Source organism: Rhineura floridana, chromosome 18 (genome assembly GCF_030035675.1).
Source record: "Rhineura floridana isolate rRhiFlo1 chromosome 18, rRhiFlo1.hap2, whole genome shotgun sequence".
NCBI classification, from domain to species: domain Eukaryota; kingdom Metazoa; phylum Chordata; class Lepidosauria; order Squamata; family Rhineuridae; genus Rhineura; species Rhineura floridana.
Genome location: NC_084497.1, coordinates 7,053,485 through 7,080,208, shown reverse-complemented (window position 1 = coordinate 7,080,208; position 26,724 = coordinate 7,053,485). Strand labels below are relative to the sequence as shown.

The 26,724-nt window shown below is 48.9% G+C and overlaps 1 protein-coding gene across 3 annotated transcripts in view; it reads right to left on the bottom strand.

Moving 5' to 3' along the window:
• REXO1 (RNA exonuclease 1 homolog) overlaps positions 1 to 25,557 on the bottom strand; it is a 41,003-nt gene extending 15,446 nt beyond the window's left edge. Inside the window, exons 1-6 of one of the 3 annotated variants that reach the window (XM_061600922.1) lie at positions 25,090 to 25,557; positions 11,545 to 13,280; positions 9,536 to 9,640; positions 6,799 to 7,027; positions 3,841 to 3,998; positions 563 to 700 (exon numbers count right to left, since the gene is read on the bottom strand). In XM_061600922.1, coding sequence (XP_061456906.1) covers positions 563 to 700; positions 3,841 to 3,998; positions 6,799 to 7,027; positions 9,536 to 9,640; positions 11,545 to 13,280; positions 25,090 to 25,288 — 2,565 coding nt within the window. In that variant the 5' untranslated portion in view covers positions 25,289 to 25,557. Of the gene's footprint in view, positions 1 to 562; positions 701 to 3,840; positions 3,999 to 6,798; positions 7,028 to 9,535; positions 9,641 to 11,544; positions 13,281 to 19,271; positions 19,371 to 25,089 lie in introns of those variants that run through there. The other 2 variants (XM_061600920.1, XM_061600923.1) reach the window with 2 other exon arrangements.
• Between the last annotated feature and the right edge of the window lie 1,167 nt (positions 25,558 to 26,724).

Genomic DNA, 26,724 nt, shown 5'->3' with positions numbered 1-26,724 from the left:
CATTTGCATGTGTGTCTGAAAAGCAGCATTAATAAATAAAACGTCAGTCAATGTGGGTGGAGTGTGGGAAAGTGACTGCTGTGGATTTAGCCGCACGGCTGGGTTGAAACGGTGTGTAAATACACCATCGCATTTACACGATTTTCAAGGTTTTAAAACCCTTGAGGTGGCAAACCAGTTTTCTGGACTGTACTCCCCTCTATACACACACACAAAGTTAAAATCCCTTTATACACCTCCCCTCTATACACATCTCTATACTCCCCTCTATACACACACACAAAGTTAAAATCCCTGCTCTCAGAAAGCTAGAGCACCAGGGAGAATTTCCTAGAATTCTTCTCCCTGAGATGCTAGCTTTCTATGTGCAGGGAGGATCTGATGGAAGCTGTGGTCTGAAACACCCAAGAGGCACCAGGTTGGGCAAAGAATGATCTACCCCTTGGGCCTGCAGTTAACGTTAATGAGGGGCAAACTGCTAAGGATTCAGAAATGTTGCCCCACCAACAACCCCGCCCCCATGAACGGCCACTCCTTCGCCCGCCTCCCGAAAGACGCAAACCTTGTCAAATGCTTTCTGCTGCAAGGGGCACGACTTCAGGCACTCGTCGATGAAGAGGTTGAGGTACCTCTGCCGGATGTTGGTGGGGACCTTGGCGCCGAACTCGGTGGGAATAACCGGCCTTTTTAAAGCCGCACTCTAGAGAAAGAGGAGCAGGGTGGCCGGGGGAGGGGGCAGCAGGAGAGAAAAAAAGTTTGAGAAATTCAGTCACTGCAGCACCTTCCTTCCTTCTGAGATGCTATCCACCTAGACCAAGGAGAAGAAAAGCTGTGTACCCTCCAGACAGATTACAGCCCTCATCAGCCCAAGTCAGCAGAGTCAATGGGTCGGGGATGAAATGAGTTTTAGTCCAACAACATCTGGAAGGCCACAGATGTTCCCCATCCCTGACCTAAGAAGTATCATTCCCTACTGCATGCAAGAGATTGAAGCATACCTCTATTTAGAAGAGGCACTCCCTCTTGAGGGGAATGCCTCTTCTCTCGTTATCACCAACATCATGTCACCTTCCCCCCCCCCAAGAATGATGTCAAAGCAACTTACAGATATAAAAACAACCTAGAATACTATGCATAAAAAGCCAAATCAGCTCATCCCTACCCCACTAAAAATATGCAGACACATAAGCTTTGAAGACCTGGGTGAATAAAAATATTTTTGCTTGGTGTCTACAAACAGGCAGAGATGGTGCCAGGCATCCCTCCCTGGGGAGAGCGTTACACAACTAGCGGGCCACCACCGAGAAGGCCTGTTCTCGTGCCGCCATCCTCCGCACATCCCTTGGAGTGGGGGAGGGCAGGCACACAGAGAAGGGCCCTCAGACGAGTGCAGGTTCTGGGTTGGTTCAATGTGGGGAGATGTGGTCAGGGCTAGGGAAACTTAATGCCTTCCAGATGTTGCTGAGGCTCCCGTCAGCCCAAGCCACCATGGCAAACAATCAGGGACGATGATGGAAGTTGGAAACCGTCAGTGGGGCGGGTGGGGGCATGGCACAGGATTCCCCACCCGCACCTCTACAGTGCACTAAAATAATTAACGCCAACAGATAGGGTTGTATCCATCATCATCTAAATGTATATCCCGCCGACTTCCGGGAAGGGTGACTTCGCTTGTGCCTGCTTTTGGGACGGGCTCCCGCCTCAAAAGAAGCTTATTCAGATATAAATCAGTCAGAACATTTTTTTTTTTTTGACTGATGAAATTTCTCCCGGGCAGGGAGAAACGTAGAGATCAACCTCAAAGCCTGTTTTTGTTGGGAGGACTGGATTTCATTAATTTATGAGATAAGGTCCAGCCAACAATGCCGGACGGACTTCCTAACAAGCTCTATCTGCTTAAGCGATACGTTTATCTTTTCTTTAAAGAGAGAACGGACTAACAGGCAAGCACCCTTCTTTCTATTATTTTTTTTACTTGGTTTAAATTGTTGCAGCAAAAGGAGATTTGTCAGATTGATCGGCTTTGGACAACTTCTGGGTGAGATATAGCTCTTCTCTGTTATTCACGAAATTAACAGCTTATCTCTGTTTCTGTCGCAAAAAGCTGTCCTGGAAGTGCATTCTAAAGATAATAAACAGAAGAGGGATTTCTATTCCTGATTTCTATTCCGAGGAATATTATATTGTCTGGGACTATTCTCTTTTTGGTCTATTTTATTTTGACGAATCTGCTTCTTCACGACGCCACTAACTGTTTTGATGCTGGGAACTAAATTTGTTTTGCATTCTTGAACATAGAGAGATAAGGCAGGTTGCTCTGTTTATACTGTGATGTCATCAAGCCTGGAATATTAACCCAATTGTTGCTGAAATAAGAAGTGGTTCTTCTTTATTTTTGTTTTGCTTTGTTTTCGTGGTTTTAAAAATGGCAATCAAGAAAGTGGCTGAGAATCTGGAAGTAATTATGTTTCAGAAAATAATGGATGAGATTGAGATAACGAAACAAACCCTGCGACAGGGTAGTAAGGAGCTGAAAATTGAACTGAGCAAAATGACGCAGGAGCTTAAAGAAATAGGGGATCCTGTGAGAGAGGAGAATGAGATCAGAGATGAGAAAAGAAAAAATAAAGGGAAGATACAAGCCCTGGAGATTGGAACAAATGTGGAATTGGAAAAAGATCTGGAGTTTATGGATTTTAGAAATAAAATCTACTGTTTGGAATTTAATGTTATCTCTTAAGAAATTAATGAAGATATTAGCGATAAAGTTATCAATGGCTTGGATAATCTTCTGGACTGGAATGATGTGATGGAGCTTGATATAGAGAAAATCTATGGAATTAACTGCAGCCATGTGACAATGGAAAAACTCTTAAGAGATGAGCCAGTGCATTTTGTAAAAAAGAAGAACAGAGATATGACTTTACAACAGTATTTCAGCAACTTATTCAGAATGGATGGCAAGAAAATATTTGGGATAGAGGAAATTCCCATCAGACTCTTATTATATGACTATGGCTACAACAGCAAGATTATTATGGAATACTGATAATGGAAGATTGGACACTGAAATTACTGGACTTAACAGGACTACTGAAGATGGAAGATGGAATTAATAGGGATAATGGAATAATGGCTATTGAAATTATTGGACCTAACAGATTCTGATGGATTAATCGAAATGTTTATTTGGACTATGGTTATGACAATAAGATTATTATAATTATTAACGAGATGGATTAATTGACATGTTTATTTGGAGAAAAATTGATAGATATATTTCTTAAAGAATTGAAACCTCTCTTTGACTTTTTGTGGAAAGAATAAAGTAATGTTTATGAGATTTGATGATTAATTAAGATAACTACTGGAGGAAAGTGATTTTATAATATGATTTAAGAGACAGGATTGTTATATATTGTAGACCTATAACTGATTTGATATGTGACAAATGGGAAGTCAACATTTTATTTTTTTTTGTTTAATCATTTTTGTTTTGTTTTGTTTTTTGGTCTTTGAATGTTTTATGATTTTGTTTTCTATGTTTTATGAAAATTTGAATAAAAATTATTGTAAAAAAAAAAAAATGTATATCCCGCCCTTCTTCCCAAAGGAGCCCGGGGCATTAGTCCTAGTCAGAGAAGACCCGTTGAAATCAGTGGACACAACTCACTTAGGTCCATTAATATCAGCGGGTCTGCTCTGAATAAAACTTAGAAGGACGCAACCCTGGGGCATTCTGCATACACAGAGGTCTCTGGTAAGACAGAGTTAACACTCTGCACATGCTCCACGCGTTCTCTTGCCAAGGGATTCCAGGGGAGGAGCGGGAGGTTATACCTGCAGTGTGGGAGCATGTGCTACCCTTTTCGGGACGCCTGTGGTCGTCGTCTTGGACGCCATTCCGGCAAGCGTGCGAGCTTTCAGGGACAGAGCCTCGGCGCCGTTGGAAAATGTTACACTCCCAGGCAGACCGGTTTTCCGAAGACTTCCGGGGCCTGGAAGCACGCAGGGGGGGAAAGGAAGAAAATGGTGACAACATGGAGAACGAAACCGAAGCTTGCCCAAGACTCAGGAGCAGGACAAAGGCAGGCGCAGCCAATTTGTCACGGACCTTCCCAGCGATTGCCCCAAAGAAGACCAGAGCAGGTGGCCCACCCCAGATCCCTTCAAGCTTCTCCTTATGCTCTTGAGCTAGCGTGGGGGACCTTTGGCCCTCCAGATGTTGCTGGATGACAACTCCCCATCATTCCTGGCCATTAACCATGATGGCTGCTGGGAGCTGTCAATCAGCAACTTCTGGAGGGCCAAAGGCTCCCCACAGCTGCTACCGAGCAAGCGCACAATATTCATGGTCGTTGAAAAATGAACTGGACTGCCTTCAAGTCAACCCCGACTGATGGCTACCCTATGAATAGTGTTTTCATGGTAAGCGGTGTTCAGAGGGGGTTCACCATCGCCTCCCTCTGAGGCTAGTCCTCCCCAGCTGGCGAGGGCCTGCTCAGCTTGCCACAGCTGCACAAGCCGGCCCCTTCCTTGTCCGCAACTGGGCTCCTTGGGACTCTGCAGCTTGCCCACGGATGCACAGGTGGGCAGGGCACATAACCCCTGAGCCACTCGCTGTGGGGGTGCTCTTTAGCTGGCCCTTGACACCAGGAGACACGAGCGGGGATTTGAACTCACAGACTCTGGACTCCCAGCCAGGCTCTCCTCCCTACCATTGGACTCCCACAGCCAATGGCCAGGGACAGCAGGAGTTGCAATCCAAATCTGGAGATGGGCTGGTAACTAACTCCACCTTGAGAGATCCCAAGTTAGGACACTCTTTGGCTTACTGCTTCGGCTTCACTTCCACTGCCATTTTCCTTCCCCTGACTTGATTGCCCGTTTGGATTTCATATTTCTGGGCTTCTTCCGAAGGATTTGTACATTTAATTTGTATTTTATGCTGTTTTACTTTTATGTACACCGCCCAGAGAGCCTTTTGGCTTTGGGCGGTATAGAAATTAAATTAATTAAATAAATAAATAATAAATAAACATCTATTGCTGGTGCACATAAGAACCCCGAAGGCTGGACCCTGAGGGTGGATGGGGCACTGCCCGGTCAACCTCAGCCAGCCCCTAACTGCTTGTCTTCTTACTTACAACCAGTCCGGTGGGGAGGGGGGCTGGCTGTGAGCTGCTGTACAACTCAGCAGGCAGCAAGGTGGGGTGACCAGAATAAAACGAGTTGGCTCTGCCTGCCATTGGCCCTGGCTCCATCTAATGTTGGGCTCCCTGCTTTCCGCCCCACCAGTGGCACCAACCAGATGGATTCTGATGACAAGATACACCGTTATTGCATCCCTCCGATGAAAGGCACTCAAGGGTTTGTGAATCAACTAGGTAATTCTCCAGTACGTTCAGAACTGGTCACTGCTGTAGAATTTAGCCACTGTCATGTGGGGCATTCCCTAAACCAATCAAGGATTCAAAGCAGTTCAAAGTGCTGTTCCCCACCCACCCCAGTGTACAATAAGCCTATTCTCATGCAAAAGTAGAGTTGCGCTACAAATTATTCACCTTCAGTATTTTAGGTAGAAATTAGAAACTTTTTTTTTATTTAATTTTTTGTACAATGTATTGCCTTGTTGACGTATTTTTATATTCCTGTTTACTTTTTCTGTATAAATAAACATTAACATTAACACTACTGCCTCTCCGGACTCCTTCTCAGAGGAAGGGCGGTATATCAATTTAATGAATTAAATAAAGACGGCATAACAACAACCGTGGCCTAGCTCTGGTGCAGCTTGAGCAACACATTGCAGGACAAGCTGGGGGGAATCAGTTCGCTCAACGCAGCCAAAGAGAATCGGCAAGGATTTCAATCAGGCGTCATTTTAAGCTTTTTGCCTTATCCTGCAAGGCGCTTCTCACGTTGGCCGGCCAAGATAACCTTGGGAGGCCCCCAAGGGAACGTCCCTCTGTCGTTGTTCTTCCTTAATAACTGGCATTCAGTGGTGGTCTGCCACTGAACCTGAAACCTGCACAGAGTCATCATAAATGGCCAACCAGATGCCTCCAAGAGGGAGGGGCACGGTGGAACAGCCGTTGTCCGGTTGTTTTGCCACAGCCTCTTGTATTTGCAGGTAGGCTGCCCAGGGCCAGAGAGGCTCCATTTCGTGTGGCTACCGTTCATGTCCTTGACCAGTCCTTGAAGTCAGAGTTTAGACCAGAGGTGGCCCTCCAAATGTTGCTGGACTCTAACTCCCATCATCCTCCATTATCGGCCATGCAGGCGGCTCGAGCTGAGAATGTCTAGAGCAGCCTTGCCCAACCAGTGTGCCTCCAGATGTTGTTGGACCACAGTTCCCATCTTTCCTGACCATTGGCAATGCTGGCTGAGGCTGATGGGAGTTGTGGTCCAACAACAGCTGGATGCACACTGGTTGGGAAATGCTGGTCTAGAGGGCTGCAAGTTAGGATATCCTCAGTGAAGGCTCATGATCCAACTCAGATCTGGTATGTGCAGGATCTCAATGAGACATTCTGAACCAGGGAAGAACATCCAATGGGTGAAAACAATGCTCAGTTCTGAATACACCCAAGTGTTACAAGCTGGGCAAATCCTGAACCAGATTAGTTTTGAAAGTGATCGCTAGTTCCCAACGACTAAAGAGGGCAGGGAGAAAAAGCATGTGTGGACGGTCTCCCCCCACAAACCAGGCCCTCCCTGATCATCGCTAACGTTAAAAACGCAGCACAGTAATTCTGTTGCTCCAACAGAAAGTCTCCCTCTCCCCCGCCAACTTACCGCACTTGGAGACGGCAGGCAGAGCCGCGTTGGGCACGTGGGCAATCCGCTTCTTTTCTCCTTTGTGCGTCGCAATGGAGCCTCTCGGCGACAACGAAGGCAACCGCTGCTGGGCCAGCTGAGCCAGCTGGGCCGCCTGCTTCTGGGCCAGTTGGATCCGCTGGTAGCAGGCCTCTTGGGCAGTCGGGGGGCGGTACGGACGGACAACCGGCTTGATCAGGGCGTCAGCCTGCATGGAAAGCAAGATGCTTGGTTTGAATCGGTGGCACGGGGCCTCGCGGGTTCAGCCCCGCAAATGACAGCCTGACCTTGAACCCACGAAGAGAAGGGCCAGAAAGATTGGCTCCATCCACCGACTCACTCCGACATGCGATAAAAACACCAGCTAAAGTGACTACAACTTATGGCGACCCTATGAATCGGCGACCTCCAAGAACCACCCTGTCCAGATCTTGTAAGCTCAGGTCTGTGGCTTCCGTTATGGAATCAATCCATCGCTTGTTTGGCCTTCCTCTTTTTCTACTCCCTGCTGTTTCTCCAAGCATTATTGTCTTTTCTAGTGAATCAGGTCTTCTCATGATGTGTCCAAAGTATGATAACCTCAGTTTCATCATTTTAGCTTCTAGTGATAATAATATCACTAGAATAATAATAATAATAATAATAATAATAATAATAATAATAATAATAATAATAGCAGCATCCAATCTGCCTGTTCTCCTCTCCGACTGTCATCAAGACTGAGTAGATGCGGAAGCTGGTCTGTTAGGGCAAATGGAACACTGCCCTCCCAACCTCTATGTACCTTCAAGCCAACCTTCACCTGCCTGGGTTTTTTTCCCTCCTCCTTACAGCCAGTCCAGGGGTTGGCGCTGCCTGTCACCTTCCCCACCCTCAGTCTCAGTGTTACCTTTGTAAAATTCAGCACAGAGGAGGAGGTAAAACTAGAATGAGTTGGCTCTGCCTCTCACTGGCTCTGACTCCGCCTACTGCTTGGGCGCCCTGCCTAGCGCCCCACCAGCCACTACTGGCTGCCTTGGGCCTCCAGGTTCTCCTCTCCGCTACTCTGCCTCTAACTCTCTGGCAAAGCAGCTTGCGAACAGCTGCAAATGTTTGAGTTTCGGGATTTCCAACCCATTTCACCCTCGCCCCTTATCTCTTCAGTGGTGGTGAGGACTTAACGGAGGGATGGGCAAAGGACACTCCGTCGGCCAGAATGCCACTGGCGAGGGCCTCACTTGTCAAAACAAAGCGGCCGCAGACTTGCGGCAGGGTGAGGAGGAAAGGGGTGAGCGCACGCCTCACTTGAAAAGACAACACGCGCACACCTAAGTAAATTCAAGCCATGAAGAGCCCCCAGAGTTTTAGAAAATGTTGCCTTAAAACTCTGGAGTCAAAAATTCTGTGAAAAGGAAATTGGAGGTGGGGGGGAGAGAGAGCACAGGGTTTCTGCAGTGGAAAGGATGGAGAGGAGGCATTCTGCCGAGAGAGGGGGACCTTACTTCTCAGAGCAGAGTTGGGGAATCTGGTGCCTGCCGTTATGTTGCTGGACTCCAACTCCCATAGCTCCTGAGCATCGGTCAGGCTAGCTGGGGCTGATGGGAGCTAGAGTCCAACAACAACTGGAAGATCAAAGGCTCCCCATCCATGGCCTAGATGCTTATCTGATTATGCTTATCTGATTGTGTGCGTGTGTGTGCATATATATATATATATATATATATATATATATATATATATATATATATATATATATATATATATATATATATGCATGAATGTGCAAAATTTTGGCAAAGCACCAGAGTTCACAGGTCAATGCTAAGAATACCAGGCAAATCTGAATATTCAGAAGCTTCAGAGATATCTACCCAGGGGTGTAGTCATCCAGGGTCTCGGGGGGGGGGGAGAGGTCTAAGACCCTTTCCTTTTCTGGGAGCAGGGTCTCAGTAGGGTCCCTATATCTCAGCACCCTGTGAGCCAATCAGCATGACAGGGGGCATTAGCCACTGAAAAGAATCTTCTCGCATGCCTCCTTGTCCTTTCCTGCTGATTGGAGCCCGTCGGAGTGAAAGGAGGTGAGTTGGCCACTGATAAGACTCTTCTCAGTAGCTAACACTCTCCCCTTTCACGCTGACTGGCACCTAGGGACAAGGATCTCATTCTCAACCCCGCAGCAAAAAAGGGGGGATGGAGCATGGCTGTGACTAACATGAAGGACCTCTGCTCTTCTCAACTGGCCACTGCACGGACGCTTCTACCTAAACGTGGTCGCTTGCATTTACTTGTGTTCCAACAAAACGGTGGAGGTAACAAAACAGGTTTGGGGGGAACCCCCCGCTTCCCCACCCCTTCAAATTTCCCTTCGGGGCATCTGGTTAGCCGCTGTGAGAACAGGGGGTCAGGCTAGACGGGGCCCTCTTTGGCCTGATCCAGCTGCCGAAGGGCTCTCCTGGCGTTAAGATGAATGGCTTTTAAAAGGGGTCAGACAGATTCATGGAGGATAAGGCTATCAACGGCCACTAGCCAGAATGACCACCTCCAGCGTCGGAGGCCTCTGAATGCCAGTTGCTGGGAATCACATGGGGAGGGGGGACAACCGCGGGGGCGCTCCGGTCGTGCTTCCCGTAACGGCCGCCTCGTTGGGCACTTCCAGCTTTTGCTGGCCTAGATGGGCCCCCTTCGGCCCGGCTGCAGCCAGGCTCCCTTGAGGCTCACCGCTTCGACATCCACTTACACTTCCTTGCTTCGCGACGTGAGAGATCCTCCTCTTCTGACCAGGAAAGAGCGTGGTTAAACTGTCTCCCGCTGCCTTTTCCTCGGTCTCTTCCTCCTTTGATGGCTGGGGGGGGGGGGAGAGAGAGACAGGAAGCAGTAACTTTCGGCTCTACAGGTTGCCTTTTGTGGAGTCTTGCCCCACAATAAGAGAACCACAAAAGGGAAGCCGCTTAGAAACATGGGAAGCCGGCTTGCACTGAGTCAGGCCGCTGACCCATCTTGCTCAATAATGCCTGCACTCACTGGCAGTGGCTCTCCTGGGCTGCAGACAGGGGTCCTTTTCAGCCCTCCCTGGGAAAGCCGGGGACTTGAACCTGGGGCCTTCTGCACGCAAAGCCGGTCTCTGCCACTGAGCTACAACTCTGCCCCCTAAAGATAAAGAAAGGTTCTAGTCCTCATGGCAGAGAGAGGATTGAAATAGGAACGTAGGAAGCTGCCTGATACCAAGTCGGGCCTTCTAGCTCAGTGTTCTCTACACTGACTGGCAGCAAGCCTTCAGACTGCGAGGTCTCTCCCAGCCCTACCTGATGATGCCAGGAATTCGAACCTGGGACCTTCTGCATGCAAAGCAGATGATCTACAAGATCCAAGCTGCTAGGGGCTGCTTCACCAAGGACAATACGGTTGGCCTTGGTGGGCGCAGGGGAGAGAAGAGGTCACGTCACAGAAGCCTTCATATGAGGAAGCAGAAGCGACCACAAGACCCACTTGCCCTCACCTCATAAATCTTCTGTATGTAATTACAGCCACTTACCAGTAACGTCGAGGATGGGGCAACCTGCGGCCCACCAGATGTTGCCGGACACCAACCCTCATCAGCTGTGGCCAGCATGGCCCAACGGTCAGACACGACGGGAGCTGTACGCCGGCAACATACGGAAGGCCCAAGGTTCCAATCTAACCGGCCTGAGAAGAGGCATACCCCGCTCTTAGGGCAGAATGCCTCTTCTAAATAGGGACTTTCTTCCAATTCTTGCAAGCAGGAGAGGTTGCTGCTTCTCAGATGAGGGGTGGGGAGCCCGCGGCCCTCCCTATGTTGCTGGACTACAATTCCCATCAGCCCCAGCTAGCATGGCCAATGATGGGGGTGATGGGAGTTGGGAATCCAGCCAAAGTCTGGAGGGCTACAGGTTCCCTGTCTCTGCTTTCTGGTATACTCGGCTTCACCAAGGTTTCATTAATGTATTGGTGCAACAGATAAACTTCAGAGAAAGTTCGGGGCAAATGAGGATGACTATAGTATTCCCTTCAAGTCGATCACGACTTATGGCGACCCTATGAATCAGCGACCTCCAAGAGCATCTGTTTTAAACCACCCTGTTCAGATCTTGTAAGTTCAGGTCTATGGCTTCCTTTAAGAAATCAATCCATCTCTTGTTTGGACTTCCTCTTTTTCTACTCTCTTCTGTTTTTCCCAGCATTATTGTCTTTTCTAGTGAATCAATGCTTTGATTTGGATTCTTGCACTGAGCAGGGGGTTGGAATTGACGGCCTTATAGGCCCCTTCCAACTCTACTATTCTATGATTCTATGTCTTCTCATTATGTGTCCAAAGTATGATAACCTCAATTTCATCGTTTTGGCTTCTAGTGATAGTTCTGGTTTAATTTGTTCTAACACCCAATTATTTGTCTTTTTCACAGTCCATAGTATGCACAAAGTTCTCCTCCAACACCACGTTTCAAATGAGTTGATTTTGCTCTTATCCGCTTTTTTCACTGTAACTCTCACATCGTCTGAATGATCCTGACTTTGGCATTTGAGGACCTTTTCTAGTTCTCTCCTAGCTGCCCTCCCTAGTCCTAGCCTTCTTCTGATTTCTTGACTAGAAAAACTAAACTCCAGGAACGGCTAAGGGCGTGCGACCCCACACGCCGTTAGCCGAGAGCAAGTCCCGCTGAAATCCGAGGGACTGCCTCCCAAGGAGCAGGCTGCGAGGCTAGGCAACTCCCCCCCAAAACCTTTTACCTGCTTTCCCAGCCTGCCTTTGTCTTCCGTTTTGATGTCAGTCGATTCGTTAAAAATCCGAAGGCACTCCTCCATTGGGTCAGACTCAAAGTCCAGGTCGTTCTCGAGGACCGAATAATCAAGCTCATCAGAAGAAGAGGAGGAGGAGGAGGAGGGAGCAGCTTTGGACATCTTTGCTTGCTTAACGCTTGTCACCCCATTGTCCTGAGGTGAAAAGAAACAGCTATCATCTCCGTCCGAGTCCGAACTCACATCCGCGAACACGGCAGGAAGAGGCTTCGCTGCCTGCCCCTCGTCCCCACTCTCGTCGCCGAAGAGGTCAGCGTGGCTCAGCGCCCGGCGTTTCGCCTTGCACGTGATGTCAGAGTTCCCTTTGCCTGAGGAGATGGCCAGCTTCTCCTTGGGCCTCTTTGAGGCTGGCTGCTTCCCTTTCCGGTCTTTGCCTTCGGCCCGCCTAGTCTCGGCCTTGATTTTCGAGTCCCTGGCCTTTGCCTTCCTTTCTTGCTTGCTATTGCCTGCTTTCTCGGCGCTGGATCCTTTGACGACGTTCCCGCTTGCGCCCGAGTTTCCCTCACTTCCAGCTGCCTTGGCAGATTTGGGGTGTTCGTCCCGCTTCTTCACATGCCCGTCGACATGGGGCTTGGTGCGCTTCTCCTCTCTCCTCTCCCCATTTCTGCGCTGTGCGTTCGTCTCCACCTTCTCCTTGTCTGCAACGTTGCTGTGTTTTTTCTTACCGTCTGCTGCATGGTCATCGGCGTTTTTCTTTTTCGTCTTGTCCTTCAACCCCCCTTTGCTTTTCTCTCCCTCACTTGTGTCCTTGCTGGGGGGCCCTTTGGACAGCTTGGCATCCTTCTCCGGGGAGTCTCTGACGACACTCTTTTGAGGGCTCTCGATGTCTCCCATATCGTACTGCACTGCCGTCTCTTTCATCTGCCGAGAACCAGAATCCATCCGCCAAGTCCCCTTCTCTCCGGCGATCGCCCCGCCCATCAGCTTGCTTTCCGAACCCCCTTTGGACTTCAGAGGGAGGATGGGAGCCGCTTCACGCTCCTCTTCCGAGTCGGAGAACCTGGCGACCGGCTCGTGGCTGCTGCCCACATCGCAATGCTTCTTCAGCGAAGGCGAATACGCCTCCCCGGGATCGGGGGCCCTTTTCCGCTTGGTCCCTTTCTCTTCCTTGGCTTTGCTCAAGAGCCTAGCGGAGTAATTCGAAAGAGGGTCGTACTCCAAGTCCGTCGAAGGTTTGGAGTTGTCGACGGTGTATTTGCTATTTGCCGCAGGGCAGCTGTACCTCTTTGGCTGCGTGACTATCGTGGGGACATACTCCAGCGAGCTCCCCTTGCATTTTGCTTTGTCAAAAGAATCCAGGGTGTACTTGCTGGAACGGCTGCGAGCAGCCGCTCCAAGCGGAGTGGGGTTGTAGTCGGTGTTACCGCCCGGATTGTAGCCAGCTGGGGTATATTCCAAGGCAGGAAACGAGGTGGTTGCTGCTGACCCGGCAGCCTTCGTAGCGAGCAAAGGGGGCTCGGACGAGCTGTACTCCTTGGTTGTCTCCAAGAGCTCCTTGTACTTTTTCTGCTCCCGCTCGACTTCATTCTTGACGGCCTCGATGGCCTTGTTGACCAGCTCGAGCTCCAGGATGCCGGGAGCCGCCTCTGCGATCTCCTCCAAGGCGCCATTCCGGCTTCGCAGCACGGGCTTGGGAAGTTCTGGGTTGTACGGGTCATAGCCGCAACCTGCAGAAAGGGGGGGGGGGGAGAAAACATTAGAATCAACCTCATTCCTAGTATTCTGCCAGGCTGCATCAAAGAGACCTCCTCCATTGGCCTGGCTAGGGTCAACTGCTGTATGGCTCCTTCATTCTCAGAACACCCTAGGCAGCAGCCATTCTCCCTCGCTGTATCACAGGGAGAGGTGAGCCAGCCAGAGCTTCTCCATCAGCCTGGTGGGCTCTGAAAACTGCCGCATCATCAGCCATTCCCCCGGGCCTATCAGAGGAAAAAAGTGAGTTGGTGAGGTCCCCTCCATCGGCCTGGTTGGGACCCACTCCGAAATGGCTCCCCCACTCCTAGAACGGCTTCGCCAGCAGTCGTTCGGCTGGGCCGCTATGTGGCTTTGTTATGTAGGAGTGTGGGAGAGCTGGTGCCTGACTTTGCTTCCTCTGGGAAAATTGACCACTCTGCTGAATCTGTAGATCACTGCTCTTTGTGCACTTCTAAACTGTGATCCCTCTCTCTCAGGAAGATCATCAGGGCAAAGGGGAGAGCAAGGTGATCCCATCCATCAGCCAGTGCAGAAGCAGCTTGCTTTCCTCTTCCCTCCCCATTCTTTTTTCCTTTCGTATCACACCTATTAGACTGTGAGAGAGCCAGTGAAGGGTAGCCGTTAGAGTGTTGGACGAGGACCTGGGAGACCAGGGTTCCAATCCCTGCTTGGGTGACCTCCGGCCAGTCACTGTCTCTCAAACGCACGCAACCTACCTCACAGGGTTTTTTTTTCTGTGCGAGGATAAAATCAGGAGCGGGAGAACTCCCTGGGGGAAAGGTGGGACATAAATATAATAATAAAAATGAATAGGCATGGACTGTCTTCCCTAAATGTGCACACCTACCTACATGTGCACGATCTTTACCATTATACTGTACGCTGCCCAGGGAGTTTTACAGAGAGGGTGGACTACGTATCTTTTACATATCTAAAAACAGCTCAGTGGTAGGGCACGAGTTCTGCACATGGAAGGTTCCAGGCTGAATCCCCACACAGGGAAGGAAGGACCCTTGTCTGAAACCCTGGAAGGCTGCTGCCAAGACACCCTATATGGTATGGGGGCCAGGCTCTGACTCTGCAGAAAGCAACATCCTAAATAAAGTTAAACCAAGTGCTTTGGCAGAAAGGCAGATTAGAAATGTTGAAAGTAAATCGAAACAAAAAATAAACAAGGGATGCACAACCATACGTATTCAATTGTATTCAGCAAGGGGTTGTTATTATGTGACTTCAAGTCAATTTCGACTTATGCCGACCCTATGAGTCAGCGACCTCCCAGAGCATCTGTCGTGAACCACCCTGTTCAGACCTTGTAAGTTCAGGTCTGAGGCTTCCTTGATGGAGTCAATCCATCTCTCGTTTGGCCTTCCTCTTTTTCTACTCCCTTCTGTTTTTCCCAGCATCATTGTCTTTTCTAGTGAATCATGTCTTCTCATGATGTGTCCAAAGTATAACCTCAGTTTCGTCATTTTGGCTTCTAGTGACAGTTCTGGTTTAATTTGTTCTAACACCCAATTATTTGTCTTTTTCGCAGTCCATGGTATGCGCAAAGCTCTCCTCCAACACCAACAGCCACGCAAGGTGGGCCAGCCCAAAGCAAAATAGGTAAGTTATGCTTCCATCTGCCTTCATAGAATCACAGAATCGTAGAGTTGGAAGGGGCCTATAAGACCATCAAGTCCAATCCCCTGCTCAATGCAGGAAGCCCATTGGGGCTCCATTTCGAAAGCTTGGAGGGGGCAGTCAGTGCTGAAGTGTGTGTGTGTGTGTGGGAGGGGAACCTGCAACACTTCACCTGAAAAGCTGGCCTTCTCCTTACGGGGGGCATGGTGGGATTTCCCTGCTTTCTGCAACATGAGGGAGTTGCATGCCATCATGGGGCGGGGGGTGCTCAAGGGACATAGATCAGAAAGGAGGCATATTCTGGCCTCTGCCATCAGCCAAGCACCACCAGGAGGCTCCCTGCAAGATCACCACAAAGAGACTAAGCCGGCTCCATGCATCGGCTAGAGAAAGAGCGGGCTGCAGGGAGCTCACGCTTCCCATCGCTGCCAAAAAGCAGACTCTGCTCCAGCTGCCAGTTGCGCCGAGACCGCAGAAGTGGGGTGGGTGACCAGTGATGTGAGGCGGAAAAACTCTCAGCACTTTATTGTTCCACGAAAAAAAAAAATCCCATTTCGTAAGTTCCTTGGTAACGACGAATGGATGCCAGCTGCAAATGGAGCATTAGGCAAGCTTCGCCGCTGGCAGAGATGTTCGCTCTGTGCACTAAAGCCATGCAACAGAGGCGTGCCAAAGTGGAACACCCTCTAGGGCGGGGGAGCCTTATGTAAAATAATAAGCAGCCACATTTCCCTGCTGTGTACAAGAGATGGAAGAACGCCTCCATTTAGAAGAGGCATAAAAAACTGAACATTTCCACCATGGAAATTACCCTACTTTGTAGGGGGGGGGGGAAATCCCGAATATCTTCCAACTGAAAATTTTCTGGAAAAGCCACAGTGCTGGAAAGGCCCTGTCCATAGGCCAAAAGCCGCCGTCTGCTATTCAAGCAAGAGCATCCGCCAGGGAAGATCAGGCTTTGCCGGAACAGCATATAAATGCTGGCTCATGGCTTTAAAGAACTCCTTTCCCCTTGTGTCTTCTGAAGCCTGACTCTCTTTCTCTCTCCCTCTAAAATCATGTGATTTGCTTTGGGAGACACTAATTATCTGAAAAGCGGGGGGGGGGGATGCAATGTAATAGATAAATGTAAAGCAGAAGTGGATACACCAATCCCCACCATCTTCTCAGGCCTAATTGCTCACCCAGCAACCAACCTGCCCTCACCCTAGAGAAAGGGGCAAAGGTTGCTTCAAGAGGTGAGCCAGCGCCCATCGCAGCTACTCAGGGATGCTGCTCCGGACGCATTTGGCAAGGACCGTTGTTAGCTGGAAATAACTGCCCAAGCTTGACTGGACAGGCATACATTCATACCTGCATTCTCAGACAGAAAGAGCCAAATGAGGAACGAGAGTCCAATTTCACGCTCAACCAAACTAGTAGCCTTTTCAGAGGAGACCAAAACACAGCTAAAAGACTTCTAGGAAAAGATCTATTATACAAGGCGGCATCTTTTCTCTTTTAATCAGTTTCTTAAGTCTGTCGCTTCTACCCCCCCTTGAAAAGCAGAGATAAGGCCCAGCTTAGGGAAACCACCCTACCTTCCACCCAAAGATTGAGAGAAGAGCAGCCTGGCCCCAAACCGATCAAAATCTCTCCACCGCCAGTCCAGCCAAGCTTTGGAGTCGATGTACTAGCAGAATTTTATTCATTTATTTAGCCCTGAAAACAAAGAGGATCTCTGAACTTCAAATCTTAAAAGTGAAGCTTTGGGAAGAGTGCCCTTGCTGGGGGTGGTTGGTGGTGATCTCCCCCCATTTTTAGGCCATGTCTTTAGCCAGGGGTAGCCATGGTGGTGCCTCTCAGATGTTCCTGGACTCCAGCAGCCAGAACAGCTACACGTTCCCCAGCATAAGAGCAGGTGCAGCTTCTCCTATACTGAGTCAGACCAGCCAACTCATCTAGTTCCCCTAGCTTAGTACTGTTAACACTGACTGGCAGTGAAATCTCCAGGATTTTGGATTCAGGGGTTTCTCCCAGCCCTATCTAGAGAGGCCAGGGACTGAACCGTGGGCCTTCTGCCTGTATAGGTGCTCTACCACTGAGCTACAGCTTTCCCCCATCCTTCATCTCCTGACTGCACACAAGAGTCGGAAGAATGACTCTGTTCAGAAGAGGCATTCCCTCCTGAAGAGTGAAGAATGCCTCTTCCCCACATAAGGGATGAGAAAGCAGTGGCCCACCCAGGCACCGCTGGACTCCAACGGCCAGCATGGCCAATGGTCAGGGATGGCGGAAGATGGAGGTCAAGCAGCATCTGGGCACACCACACCGGCGACCCCCAATTCCAGGCACTGTTAAGGGCACAGGAGCCTCGCCAGGAGAAACAAGATCCCCGCCTGTCACAAGCTGTAGCGAGTCGAGAAAACGTTACTGGAAACACAACTGAAAAATTGCTTTAACCACCACACGAGTTTCATTGAAATCTGCCTTTTTAAAAAAGAAAAGAAAAAAAAGACTTTCTGAACACCTGCAGTTCAAAGCTTAACACAACCATCTATAATTAGCAGGGAAAGACCTTCGCAGGCATAGGACACTTGAACGTTCGCCAACCTCCTCCCCACCTCCACACAAGACACGAGTCATTTTAGGGCTCTCTTTAGAAAAATTAAAACTCTCCTTTCTAACGAAGGACGTGGAGAACAGCAGCTTGGTCCCAGCGGTAACAGACAACGTGGCAATGCTAGGATTATTCATTAATTTCCTATCCCACCTTTCTTACTGGGGTAAATTCAAGGCAACTCTACCGCAGAAGTTGAAAACCTGTCTTGAAGACATGCAACAGCCCAAATTCGGGCGACGTAGCTCAGTGGCGAGGCCCATGTGCTTGGGGCCAAAAGGCCCTAGGTTCAACCGTCGGCACCTCCAGCTAGGGCTAGGAAAGTCCCCTGCCTGAAACCTTGGAGAGCTGCTGGCAGTCAGAGTAGAAAATACTGAGCTAGATGGGCCAATTATCTGACTATGAGGCAGGTTCCTGATTTTCTAGCCCTCTGAAAAAGACATGGGCTAAAGCATTGCCTAAAGTGTTTTGGTCTGGTTTGGCAGCTTCTGACGTTCCTATTGAAATCAGCCCTTTTATTCAGAACCCTGAGGACTGGAATCTTAACTGCACATGTAAGGGGATGGATCACAGCTCAGCTGCAGAGTGACTGGTTGACATGCAGAAGGTTCTGGGTTCAAACCCCAGTATCACCAGGTAAGGCCCGGGGGGGGGGGGGGAAATCCCCGATCTGAAATCCTGGAGAGCACCGGCCAGTCAGAACAGACAGCACTGAGCAGGGGTTGGACTTGATGGCCTTACAGGCCCCTTCCAACTCTATTATTCTATGATGCTAAAACCAACGGTCTAGCTAGCTAGAAGGGAGATCCTTATGCCCCACCATGTAACCCTTTGAAAAAAGGAGTGTGCTGACACAGACTTCATGCATAATGCTCTACGCATGAAAGCTTCTTCCATACGACCCGAGACCCTGATCTCTGCCCAAGACCCTGCTTTTTAATTTTTTTTAAAAAAAAGAAATCTTATCAATAGCTATTACATTTCTAGCAACATCTAGAGATAGCCAAATTTTAGAGAGTTGAAAAGTATTTAAATTGTCCTATGATTCTGGTACTTTCATCAACACCAAAGGAGTATTTTTTATAAGATACATATATGGCCACTATACCTCTGTTCTTTGTGTATTCTCCTGCAATAAAGGGGTCAATTTTTCCGTAGTGTTTCAAGCCCCCCAATTTTAGCTGCGATGGTTTCACTAAGTAAGGTTTAGGGTCACTAACAGCACAGCTAAACTGAGGAAAATAAAATTGCTTTCAAAGGTATATGGGGGTCCAGCTGATACAAACAGGGTGAAAACTTGTGCTTCATAACACAATCACTACTTAATCCATCAGTTAAGGTTAGAGAATGTTAAACTCTGAAAACAAAACAAAAAACATACCTCCAAGAGATTTAAGTCAAAATTGGCTTAAAATCCTGTGTGTGTGTGTGTGTGTGCCTGGGTGTACATTTATTTGACCCAATACTCAATTAGCAAGTGCTTTTTATATGCACAGGAGGGCTTAAATTAAAACAAAGAATATCAAGGAACACTTTGCAAGTAGGTGGCAAAGGGCAGTTGCAAAGCCTACGAAACAAATTCACCAACCCCACTATAGGCTATTCACCTGGAGGGGATCAAGATCACTCACCTCAAGCTAACAGCCAACAGCTATTTTATTTCCCCCCCAAAGCATCTCTCTCTCCGAACAGCAAAGAAAAAACACAAGGATGGGAGGATTTCTTAAAAATGTTTTACCTGGGCTCTCAGGTGTCAACAAGCAACGAAGGTATTTGTTCATGCTTTCCCCCCAAAGGCCTCTTCCTCCCCCTTTTTTTAACATCTCTTTTGCAGACTCCAGCACAAGAGGATGTCACAATAGCCAGCCATGACTGCCTAACTTTCTGGGGCAGCAGAGATAACTCAGCCTGAAGGAGGGCAGGGAGGAAACTCTTCAGGGTCGGCACATGTGGCTTTTAAAGAGACACTGCCCTCTTTAAAAGGGAAAAAAAAGCACCATTATTTTTCAAGCAAGTGGATTCTTTGACATTTAACTTCCTGCGACACACACAAATCCCAGAGTAGGTAAACACGAAGGCTGCAAGCTTTTTAGATTGTGAGAGTCACTAACTAAAAGTGTGAAGAAAGGCCACTTTTTGGTTTTCTAAGGCTCTTTTGAAGCAGGGGAAGAAAAAGGGAGTATTTGCAGGGGACGGCGCTCACATTTTCTTCTAAAATCTCTTCTAAAGGTGTCCGGTGTGGCTGTTCTTGTCCTGAGGAATAGCTTTCCTGTGGAGATATAACAGGAGTCCACCAGCTGCACTTTCTACAAACAACTGAAGACATTTTTTCTCTCTCACGCTTTCCCAGCTGGACCAGAACCCCAATGGGTCTCTGCTGTGGGTGCATAATAAATCGCTACTTGGGTTTTTGACCTTGTAACGTACAGCAAAGAAAGAACTGGGTTGTGCACCCCAAAGTAAACCTTAAGAACTTATAGCTTGGATCAAATCCCCCTCCCCCTTTTAAAGCCATCATCGCATCTCGCGGCAATGAGTCCCACAGGTTAACTGTGCCTCATGGGAAGGTTTCTCACACACACACACACACACACCTCCCAGTGGGCCACCCTCCAGATTATATACATCAGGGGCTTAGGTGTGGTGGCTCCCTGACTCTGGAATACCCTCCATGAAGACATATGGCTGGGACTGGGCACTACAAACTTTTCAGTGACAGAACAAGACCTTTTTCTAAATGCCCTGACATTTTAAAGGATTATGGGGCCTCAGTTGCATCTTCCGTTGCCTGTCAATACTGTAAATTACTACGAAGGATATTACTGTGTTGCATTTGACCTCTGAATAACTTTTAAGGGTCGTATTCAACAGTTATCCAACACAGAGTAGACCCATTGAAGTTAACAGACCTGACTAACTTACGCTCATTCATTTCAGTGGGTCCACTCCAAGCAGAAATTAGTTGTGTACAGCCCATTGGACACCGCCAGATTAGAAATAATGGGTTATATTCAACTAAATTCTACTCAGAGTAGCCCCTCTGATATCAGACATCGTTAGTCATGTCCATTCATTTCGGTGGGTCTGCAGCGAGTATGACTTAACACTGGATCCAGCCCATTGGGTGAAATCCAACTCATTCATACTTCAGGACCCACTGAAATCAATGAATATGACTTAATTCCATTGATTTCAATGGGCCAGCTCCCAAGCATGAATTAGCTGGATGCAACCCATTTTTAAAATAAAATAAAATGAGACGTTCCATAACAGCACATATTACTGGGTTGTGTTATTATCATCATTAATAATAATAATAATAATTAGATTTGTTAGCTGCCTCATACAAAAAAAAAGCTCAAAGCAACTGAATACCAAACAGACAAAATCAATTAAAAGCCAGAAAGATTAAATATGTACAACACAAACATCCTAAAATGCTCATCCAGCGATACAAGCAATACCAGCTAAACTTGTATCCAGCTTAATCATCCTCGGAGAAAACACATTAAGATCAATGGACTGCATCCAACTAAAATCTCCTTGGAGTCGACCCACTGAAATTAGCAAATCTATGTCTGTCCTGTCCTTTAGTCTCAAACAGGTCTAACTCTGAGCATGACTTAGTTGTTTTCGTGATTTGTGCTTTCAATGTTTGGTGTTTAATCAGTATTTTTCAGTATAAAAAATAATCCCTTAAGCTAAGGGCAGATCCACACCAGACGTTTAAAGAACATCAAACACACATTTAAATCGCGTAACTTCTCCCAAAGAATCCTGGGAACTGCAGTTTGCACCTCACAGAGCTACAAAATCCCAGCAACCTTAACAAGCTGTGGTGCCAAGGATTCTTTGGGGGAAGTCATGTGCATCAAAATGTGCCAGCCCATAGCTACATAAAGCTACATAGCTACTACGGGAGAGAACAGGACTTTGTATTGATGCCGCTTTGGGCCAGGCACACTGTTACGGCAACTCCTAAGGCACAACACACCGGCAGCATCCGTTGTATGATTTGTGGGTGGTCTGCGGTTTATTTCAGAGTGCAGCGGTATTATTGGTTTTATACTAACTTTTCTATTTGGCTTGTGCAAATTAAATTAATTAAATAAAGAAATAAACATTATACCACTGTTTTATTTATCCACAGTATTTATAGCCTACGCTTCATTGCATGTTTTCAATCCCAGAGAAGGGAACAAAGGAAATAAACAGACCCAGCAGGACATACAAACCAAAACAATATGCCCCAAAATTGCAAAATCGTATAAACAGGTCCCAGTCAGCAACAAACTAACAATTCTGTCGTAAGGCAAACAATCAAAAACAGCGAAGGGGGGGAATTAAAAGAATTCCACTTCAACCTAGGTTTTAAAAAAATCAAAGGACATTAAAATAGATTAAACCGCAATTGGTGCACATGGCGACGAGTGGACCAGTCCCTGTAGCTGGCTTGCTATCTTTAAAATCAATGGACACATTTAAAGAGAGGAATATGAAGACAACGGCGCTCTCTCTTTCACACTCACACACAAAGTTGGTTCCCAGCAACTGTTACCCAGAGATAGACTGCCCCAGCCTGAGGCTCTTTTTAGCTAGCACAGCATTTATAAATGCACACAACCAGCATCATGTGTCAGAAAGCTCCGTACCTTAAAGTGTGCCTTTTTATGAAATGGTACCTGGTTCGTTCAACAAAAACGCCCCAAAGTCCAACAATTACTAAAAAACCCACAACAACCCCAGAACTGGTAGGCGCAGAAAGGATCTCAACGGTGACTCTTCTAGATTCTAAGGGCTCATCCAAACAGAGCAGGATAATCCACATTTTCCATATCCGATTTGTCATCTGACAGTCCTCACTTTGCCTGTTTGTTCGCTCTTTCCCAATAAAAAACCCGCTTTTTTTGCGCCCACACACGCGAGAGGACCCGTACTTCTTCTCGATTTTTCCCAGCTCCGCCCATAACACTCCCCCTATCAGCCAATTGGTCCACAAAAATATGACGTATGCTCCTCTCCCCCTTTGCAACAAAGCACAACAAGGCGCATGCGCTTGAACGTAAGAGCGCGAAAGTTTGAATTTCCTGATGGTTTGATAGTAGTGGCTGTAATGGAGTTCCTTGTCGCTCACTACTCTGGAGCAGCGCTGGCCGGGGTGTGTGTCTCCAGGTGCCCATGACCATCCAGGGGGATTGTGGGCAGTGCAAGGGATCAGCGCTTGTAATCGCCGGCCGAATCCCCCCCGTAACCCTTGGGCTCATTCACTGCAGGGTTCAGCCCCAGACCGTTATGCGGCTCAGCAGCAGGAATGCTGCCCCTGAGGGAAGCAAACAGCCCCCCCCCACGGGTGGCCACTCTTGGCTCGGGCAGGGAATGCGGGCAAACAGCTCCGCGTGCTGCTGTGTCAATCTGCGCTGAAGCGACCAGCACAGGCTTTGCGGTGTTCCCTCTGATATAACAAACATGCAAACCACTTATATGCCAATAATTCCTGTGGGTTTTTTGCTTGTATTTGCCATATTTCGCAAAAGCGACTGTATGCTTTTCAGCTCAGCTGGGCTGTGGAGAACCTGCAGGCTGTGGTTGAAATTGATAAGACTCAAAGAGAGTAGCCTTGCAGGCAGGAAAGCGAAATTGACTAACGGTGGGTGAGTGTCTGTCATCCAAGAGGAAAGCCTCTATTTCTCTTCTGCCCCCTTCTCCCTCGACTCTGGATGCCTGGAAGCAAAGACCAATACATTCAAGAAGGACATCTGATGCGGGGGGTGAGGGGTGGGAGGTGGAGGTTAGGCAAAGATAAATATTTTCTCCCTTGAAAAAGTTTACAAACAACCACAATTGCAGATCTCACCCTGAGCGGCTGCCCAGTTTGCAGGATGGCTAAAAATTAACGGCTGGTTGCTGCTTCTGTGCAAATGTGCTTTTTTGCATCTGCTCAGTAGAAGTTGCAGGGGGGCCCCCAACACCACACCATTGCTCTGATAGGTTCCTTTTTCCGGGCTTTGCCCGGACATTCGCGCACATGCGCAACAGTGGAAATACGTGATTGGCTGAGAATGAGGAAAGGGATATAGGGAACCGCCCATCAAACGCCCACAGCTGTAAAGTCAGTGGTATTGCATCCGAGCGCCTGAAGGTACAGCGGATGATTCCCGGTTTAAAAAAGCAAATCGCATGATTTGCGGTACTGCAGGAGCGGATTTAACCGCGCGAAAATGCGCAAAAACGCGCGGCATCATATGGATGACTGAAAAATAATGAAAACACAAAGCGATCGTGTCACACATTTTACAGTCGTCTGGATGAGCCCTAAGTTAGCATTAGCAGAGTTTCCGGGCACATACAGATTTCTTTGCCATCTTTTGATGGGGTGTGAAGTGGCATGGGGGAGGAGAACCCTCTATGCGTCTTTGTCCTCCCTAATTAGAAGAGCTACTGAACATGTGCAGAGTGCTTCCTCCACACTTCAACACAGACAAGGGAAATGTAGTGCTGCTTCAAGAATACAGAAGAGACCTCTTCATTTCCTTCCGCTATCCCCCAAAATTAGGACAGCTCCTGCACACGCGCAGATCACATCCTGCACTGTCCCCTTTTCGCAGGTGTTTAAGGGAAGACACATCTTGAATTCCTTGCTTCCCTACCCCATTTGCAAATTCTCTGAGCATGTGCAAAGTATCTTTACCCCAGGTGAAGGGTGGGGAGGAGGCTTTTGATTGTGTTCCTTCACAAGCACTCCTAAAGTAGAAGTACCTCTGAGTATGTATTTATTACAGGCGAAGGAATGGGTGGAGGGTGACTCCTTTTCGTTACCTCCCTTCCCAACCTCCACCCCAAACAGATGCATCTGTGAACATGTGCAGAGCACCCCTTATCACATGCTAGGGTGGATAAGAACCCCTCAGTGTATGCAGAGGATCTTTACCATAGCTGAGATGAAGGGTGGGAGGAGACCTGCTTTCATGATCCTCCCTTCCTACACCCCACATCCTATGGTGCCTGTGAGCATACACAGCATGCCTCTCACCACCGGAAAAGAGCCCTGAGTATAAGCAGAGTGTCTTTACCGCAGCCAAAGTGAGGGGAGGGCAGAGACCGCCTTCCATTACCCTCCCTTCCCACCCCCAAACAAGAAGTGCCTCTGAACATACACAGAGTACCACTGATTACAGAAAAAGGGCGGACAAGAGAATATGCAGAAGATCTTTATCACGGCCAAGCTGTGATTGCCACCCAATCTTTTCATTACCCTCGTTTTCGACCCCCCCTTCCCTTAAATCAGATGCAGCTCTGAGCATACGCAGAGCGCCTCCTCCCGTCCCAGGAGAGGGCCAAAGAGAGCCCCTGGGCGCACACAGAGCATCGTTATCACCAGCCAAGGCGAGCGGTGGGTGGAGGCCCCTTTTTGTTACCTCACTTTCAACCCAACCCAACCCAAATCAGAAACGCCCTCTGGGCATATGCAGAGCGCCTCTTACCGCAGGCAAGCGGGCGGGGCAAGAGCCCCTGAACACAGGCAGAGCGCGCCCCCCTCGGCGGCCGACCCCAGTTACCTGCTGCCGCGGAGGGGCTCCTGCCGCTGCTGAGGCCCGGCCGGGCGGAGAGGCGCCGCGGAGGAGGCGTTGGCCCGGAGAGGAGGAGGGCGGCGGCCTGTGGAGCCCCCGGCGGGTGTCGGAAGTGGCAGTAAGGCCTCCCGCAGGCCGGCCCGAAGGGGCACTCGACGCCGCGGAGGAAGCCGCTCGAGCGGAGCATCCCGGCGGGGCATGAGAAGGGAAAAGAGGCCGACCGTCGCTTCGCCTCTGCTTTCTGCCCCCACCTAACTCAGGCCGCCGCCATCTTGGCTACGGGCAAAGGGGCGGCCTCTGTTCACAGCACTGCGCGTGCGCGGCAAAAGGAACGTGGCTGGGCTGTCGCTTTTCCCCCCCTTAAAAACCTCCGGCTGTCGCCATCTTGGCTACGGGCACGGGGCGGCCTCGGCGCGCCGCACTGCGCGTGCGTGGCTGGGCTGTCGCTCCTCGCCTTTCTCCCCTTTCATGCCTCAGGTCGTCGCTATGTTGGTTGCGGGCAAAGGAAAGGCCTCGACTCTCAGCGGTGCGCGTGCGCAGTTCCATGTACGCGGAGGAAAGGCAATGCGCATGCGCGTTGGGAGGGGAATCAGGGAAGCGGCCATGTTGGTCAAAATTAAGCCGGCGGTGGGGGGGCAGGGGCGAAGAGAGAGAGAGAGAGCGCAAATGCGCATGCTCCTTGGGGAAGAGGAGGATGGAGATTTATCACAGATCAGGCGCTGATGAGGTAAAGGGTCCGCCGCCATCTTAGCTAAGGTCAAGAAAAAAGGGAAACGATGTTGGTTAAAGCGCATGCTCTTAGCATAGGGGTCCTCAAAACCCAGTCTTCCCCAGTCAAGGTTATTAAAGGTAGTTAAGGAAGTGCCTGATGGAAAGTCAAAATTGGCAGGAGGAGAGGGGAAAGAATTATTCCGAGTGTGTGTGTGTTGGAGAGGAATATGGAAGAGGAAATAAACAATAAAGGTTTGGGAGGGAAGGCAGGAAAGGGCGGAGAGGAAAAGGTAGCAAAAGTTTAAAAGTTGCCAACTTCCACGCCAGGAAAAGCTCCTGCGCCCTTAGTACAGCCACATTTACTGTTTGGGGTGTGTCCAATCCCCTGCGCCCGAGACGCAAATCTCGGGAAGAGGAGCATTTCACCGAAATCTAAAGGTTGCCAACTTCTTTGCCAATAAAAGCTCCTGTGCCCCTTTAAAAAGCCTTATTTACTGCTCGGGGTGTGTCCCTCCCCTTCCACTGCCCAAACAGAGACGCATCTATTGTACATTCCTACCTGCTGCACTTTGAGAGGCACAGGAGCCTTGCTATCAAAATGAAGTGGCAACCCTCAGCAAACGGGGTAAAAAAGTGGCAGTGGTGGGTTTAGAAGCTGAATATGAGGCAGGTGGGTCTTTAAGACTGCTGCTGCCCCAAGCGGAAAGCCTCTGAGCATGTTGAAAGCGGTTCTCCTCTCCAATTATTACGGAGGTGGAGAAAGGCCTTGCGGCTGGGGGTAAACTCTTGCACGGTTATTCAGCAACACGCCCCACGGCTTTGTGGAATTTACTCCCACATAAAACTGTGCAGAATGTGACAGCCGTCCCAGAAAAGCTATGAGGGGAAAACAAAACCAGAGGGGTGGCGTCA